This window comes from Talpa occidentalis, unplaced genomic scaffold (assembly GCF_014898055.3).
Source record: "Talpa occidentalis isolate TD23 unplaced genomic scaffold, MPIMG_talOcc4v2.1 talOcc4.620, whole genome shotgun sequence".
NCBI classification, from domain to species: domain Eukaryota; kingdom Metazoa; phylum Chordata; class Mammalia; order Eulipotyphla; family Talpidae; genus Talpa; species Talpa occidentalis.
The window spans coordinates 1,650-7,798 of NW_023604996.1; the positions used below are offsets into that span (position 1 = coordinate 1,650).

General features: G+C 36.5%; 1 protein-coding gene across 1 annotated transcript; it reads right to left on the bottom strand.

Annotated features, from left to right (window-relative positions):
- Nucleotides 1–2,569: 2,569 nt before the first annotated feature.
- LOC119230301 (5-hydroxytryptamine receptor 1F-like) lies at nucleotides 2,570–3,805 on the bottom strand. The gene is given in 2 exon segments (XM_037491347.2): nucleotides 2,570–2,854; nucleotides 2,857–3,805. Coding segments are annotated over 2 exon segments (1,098 nt in total). The 5' UTR covers nucleotides 3,779–3,805; the 3' UTR covers nucleotides 2,570–2,678.
- Between the last annotated feature and the right edge of the window lie 2,344 nt (nucleotides 3,806–6,149).

Below are 6,149 nucleotides of genomic sequence, written 5' to 3' on the forward strand. Positions count from 1 at the left end.
AAGTAGCATGTCAATTTTAGCAAGGCCTGCAGATGACTAGAGAACAAAATTAAATTTTGGTGAGAAAGAGAGAAATAAACAGAACATGAAAAGGACTAAAAACAGGCTTTGGATTGTCAGTACAGCTGGACCCTAGGAGATCAAGAAGAGAGAGGAGGCCAGGAGAATGGCAGGAGCCTCAGGTAAATCTCATCTGTTAATTTTTTTTTTTTTAAATTTTATTGTTATATTCCCCATACAATTGCAGCCCCCCCATTCTGACCCCAATCCTCCCCTCCCGCCCCCGCCCCCCAAAAAAGTGTCTCTGGTTCATAGTTCATCTGTTAATTTTGCTTGTGCCAGACTCTTTGTGAGCTCTGACATGTCTTTATATGCTTAACATACCCACAAAGAAGTCATTCACCAATTTTAGATCCTTCTCTTGAGATCCTAATTTCAATAACAGGACAAGTTATCTCAGTTACTCATTTCTCCCCATCTTAATAACACATTTTCTAAATGCTATTGATTCTGTCTCTATACTGTCTCTCCTCTGTTTCTTCATTTTTCACCCCATTGTTATAGTCATGTCCAGGACTTCACCTTTTACTTGGATTATTGATCTGCTTTTTAAGAAGTCACTATCTCTGGTAACTCTGTTGCTCACATCTCTCTCTCTCTCTCCCTCTACACACACACACACACACACACACACACACACACACACACATTTGAATTGTCCTTAACTTGTAATATTTCCACTAAAAAAAGCCATGAATGCCTACTCATTCACAGCAAGCAAATTGACTGCAAACTTCTTTGTCTGATTTTCAATGTCAGTCACAATAATGGCCAATTCCCTTTTAATATCTTCTTCTATTGTTCTGAATAGCTGCCAAATTCATTGCTATTTCATGAACATGCCCTACTAAACACTGGCAGGAAACAATCTGAATTCTTGATGTTGCACCACCTGGAGAATGCTCTTCCACTTCCTTTGCTCAAATGCTGTTTATTTAATATCCATTTTAGATACATTCTTTATGAAATTTTCCTTAACTAGAGGTCATCAATTTTTTTTCCTTTGAGCCATCATAACTATGTAAGCAACTTTCATGCCAGAGTTCTATTTTTCTTTTCTATTGTAGTGTCCTTTATTGGTTGTTTGTTTTACCTTAAGCTTGTAAATATGGGAAGGAAAGACACTTAATTCTTGTACTCTCTCTAATACATCTCAATGCCTTATATAAAATGAAGACTCTCTAAATATTTGTTAGATTGTGAGTAATGTGTCATAGACACAAAAAGTTAATGTAATATACTCTTAAGCATACTACCAGGGAAGAATATAATCATGCACCATGGAAGAATATTTCAGACGATGATGGACTGTATTTAGGATGGTGGTCCCTATATACAACCTAGGGGTGCAGTAGGCCATACCATCGAGGTTTGGGTAAGTACACTCTGTGATGTTTGCAGAATAATGACATCACCTATAGCATATTTCTCAGGAGATATCCCTGTCATTAAGTGACACATAACTGTATTTAGAATGTACATAAAGGTGCAGCTTTACAAAAAAATACTGTTTTTCAAATGATCTTGATTGATGATAGGCTTTCCCAAATGTATATATGAAGAGAGAGAGATGAGTTTTTGCCTATTTATTTTTACCAATTGGAAAACTAGAAAACACTTTGAACTCAACGGAAAGTTCTGAGAGTTCATATCACATTATCTCTAATTAAAAATAAATTAATATTTAAAGAAAGATACTAAGCTGCTGAAGTGCATTTAGTTAGTGATTAAGTTTAGTATTATTAAAGAAATAAAACATACTTTGTATTTTTAAAGAGACTTTCAGAACATAATTATTATGGTGGATAATCTTGGTACGTAGTGCCTAAAATTTGATTCCAAAATAAACATGGGGCAATAAGAACACTGGCTCCCTCCACAGCCTTATTTCTGGTGGAAGACTTTGATTTCAAATGTTGAAAATATTTTGGTAATTTACGCTATCAAAATAATATGTTAAATATGTGCAAATTTAGTATTAGAATTATTTTGCTGTGTACAACTCACTTCACGAATACTTTTTACTATTTAAATACAAAGATATTATCAGTCTCTGATGTTTACATTTATTTCCTCTAGTCAAACAAAGTAAGAGCTGTTATCTCCTCATCCTCCCACCCCTTCTATACTTTTATACGGGGTAAGATGGAGAGGGGGCAAGAGTTCTTAGATAGGAGAAATGTGTACTTTGTGGTAAAGTGTATCTTTGCTATAAAATAATAGAAACATATACCAGAACAATGGGACTATTTAGAAATTATGAATGGAAGCATGTTGTTAATTGAAAACTGTTCTATAGTTGTTTTCAGACATAAACCTGGAAAATAATTTTAATAATAATAAATATAAATATATATCTTAGAAACATTGCATAGGCAAAACATAGTTTTATAAACAATAAATGTTTTCCAGTTTTGTGTATTTTTAAATGATGGTCAAAAGTAGTATGTTTAAATCAATAAATTCTATATCATGTTTCTATTAAATAGAAATTATTTTAGCAGTTTATTTCTTCCTAAAAGTTTAAATGTTGTATTACTTAGCATTAATTTAGTTATTTTACCTAAAATCTCCCCCCTTCTTCCACACACACTATCTTTTAAGTAAATTTCTTTAAACTAACATTGACAGCGCACAAGTTTTTGGAAGGCTTTCTTGAAGTCTTCATTAAAAATTGTATAAATCAGTGGATTTATAAGGGAATTGAGATATCCGAGCCATGTCAAGAAATTTGACATTTCTTCAGAAATCTTACACTTTTCACAGACATTCACAACCAATTCTTTTACAAAAAAGGAAGCCAGCATATAACAAATGCACCCAAGATTAATCCCAGAGTGGTGGCTGCTTTGCGTTCTCTTGTGCCTGAGATCTTTTGTCTCCTCCAAGATTTCTCATGCTTTAATTGAGACTTGGGACTCTTCACTGTGCTATGAATTTTATCGAAGTCTGTTGAAGGATCAGATAAAGACTTTTCTAGCATGTAGGATGTGGAGACCAGTCTAGTGCTTTTCTCACCACTCTCCAAAAGGACTTGGCCATTCAGCTCCTCCTTGGCAATTCTACTTGCCTGTCTCTTGTGGTATAACGTCTTTGCTGCTTTATATATTTTGTAGTAGAGGATCAAAATCAATGTTAGTGGTATGTAGAAAGCCCCAAATGTTGAGTAAATAGTGGACACAATGTGGTCATGTTTGATGATACATTCGTCATCTCGGCTAGTTCCTTGGTGTCTCCAGACTAAAGGAGGCATAGAGATAAAAATAGATATAATCCAAACTATTGTTATCATAATGCCAGCGTGCTTGGGAGTTCTTTTCCTGGCGTACTCGACAGCATCTGTGATTGCCCGGTATCTATCCAAAGCTATAGCAGACAGATGTAAGATGGAACATGTGCAGCAAGTAATGTCAACACTCAGCCAAATGTCACAGACCACTTGCCCCATAATCCAGCTCTCTCTCACAATATACACAATGCTGAAGGGCATCACTAGGACAGCTACAAGAAAATCTGTCACTGCAAGGGAGCAAATTAAATAGTTGGCTGGGTGGTGCAGCTTCCGGGTCACAATAATGGCGGCGATCACAAGGGAGTTGATAGTCGTTGTCATCAGGGCCAGCCCGGAGAGAGTCAGGGACACCAGAATTTTAGATGGCGTTCTGTTTAACATTTCTTCTGAGGTCAAGTTTTGATCAGATGAGTTTAAGAAATCCATTTTTAAAAAAGTTTAATGTAGCTGAAAAAATGGATACCTGTAACAAAGGAGGGGAAAAAGAGTTTCAGAGAAGGATTCACAGACTTTTTTCTCCCTTTCAGAATTAAAAAAAAAAAGGTGAATGTTTTACCAGCATATAACAAATGCACCCAAGATTAATCCCAGGGTGGTGGTTGCTTTGCGTTCTTGTGCCTGAGATCTTTTGTCTCCTCCAAGATTACCAGAATATTTTTATGGATTAAAAAACCGACTTCAGGTTGCAGATTTTTTCTTTTTTATTTAATTTAAGAAATCCAATGAGAACAGTAATGAACATAACTTCAAAACATTTCTTGAAATACAGCTCAAAATAAAACAATTTTTACATTATTGAGTAATGTATTACTCAATAAGATCTTCAACATTATAGAATTTTGTTTAAAAACCATATTAACCTAGCTATCTATTTCTTTTTTTTTTCCTACGGCAGAAAAAGCTTAAAAGCACATATCATTAATATATCTTTGTGCATTATATAATACAAAAATATTATATTAAAGGCAGTATTCAAAAATCATAAGCAATTTGGGTCTAAATTCAAAGTTACATTAAGGATATTATTGGGTTCATGGAGACTAAAGAAACTTTTTTTTTATATAAGAATTGGGGTATAGTCCAGAGGTGCGGGAGGGTGACAGGATTCACTAGAGACAGAGCGGGGAGTAGAACAGGCAGATGGACCAAAGATACTGCTGAGGGTAGCAGTGGGAGAGGCAGGAGAGGTCTGCCACGCCATGTGGGTATCTCCTTGGCTGGCTGGGAATCAAACCCATACACAGAGTTTGTGGATAGCTTCATAGCGCTGTGCTCAACCAACTGCACCACTGGGGAGGCCCTAAAGGAACTTTTAATGTATTTCATGTCAGGACATAAAGGTTATAAAAGGGGAAATAATCAAAAATAAAATATTTTTAGTATATGTATAGTATCGCATAATCATTTAATAAAACAAGGAAGATGTCAGAGTGTTTAATAGCCCATATATATATATATATATATGTGTGTGTGTGTGTGTGTGTGTGTGTGTGTGTGTGTGTATGTGTAGTTAGTTTGGTTTAAAAAGATAAACTTAGTTGGAGTCAAATAAATGAACAACACTGCCCATTATTATAATTTCATATATGACCAAATGAACGACTTAATGAAGGGAACTTGGACCTCCCTGGTGGCACAAGGGGTTAAGACACAGACTATGAAGCTATCCACAGCCACTGCAGCATGAGTTCAATCCCTGGCCAAGGAGCTACCCACATGGCGTAGCAGACCTCTTCTGACTTGCCTGTTGCTCCTCTCAGCAGTGTATTTCAGTCAATCTGCCTGTTCTGTTCCCCACTCTGTCTCTGGTGAATCCTCTCAAGCACCCCCCCCCATACCTCTGGCCTATACCCCAGTTCTTGTTTGCATAAATAAATAAATCTTTAAAAGAAAAAAAAAGGAGATCTTATGACCACACTTACTCACCATGAAATGGAGATCCTTCTATATGAGTCATTATTATAATGACTATGTTATCTTACTTCTGAAGGAGGACCTTCCAAATTCATCTTAAAATTTTCCCTCAATCCATGCTATTACTTAATTACAAATCAAATAAGGTAATTGGAATGTAATGGAATAAGATTGCTTTTATAAGACAGTTTTTAGCAGCTACCTATATCTTAGGAAAAGACAGAGAAGATAGAAACCTGAACTTTTCTTAGTTATAATTATTATGGTACCTCCATTTTCCTTAAGTTATCTTTACACCTTTGAAGCGCTTATGCTTTGTTGGAACTGATGAAACAATAATTTAAATAATTTAATGTGAGTGCTTTGTATTATAAAACCTTGGGATGCAGCATACTCAATATCCCACTTGTGTTTGGGTTATCGGTACTAGATTTATTTTTTTTTAAGATTTATTTTTTATTTATACAATAGCTGGGGCACAGGCAAGAGGTGTAGGAGGGTGAGAGGATTCACCAGAGCCAGAGCGGGGAGCAGAATAGGCAGACAGACCGAAAGCACGCTGAGGGGAGCAGTGGGCGCGGCAGGAGAGGTCTGCTGCACCATGTGGGAATTCTCCCTGGCGGTCAGGAATCGAACTCACGCTGCAGAGGCTGTGCACAGCTTCACAGCACTGCACTCAACCACCTGCACCACCAGGGAGGTCCCACACCTGCATTTTTAACAAGTTCCCAGGGATGCTTATGCTGTTAGTCCATGGAATGAGAGTTCTGGGGAGTCCTTAGCTTATGTCCAATCCTTTCACTGCTTTAACATTCTCTGAGTTCCTCTCTAAGGAAGCTCTAATATCTCAGCTGTATACTTTTGTCATCATCTCTTTCTCACA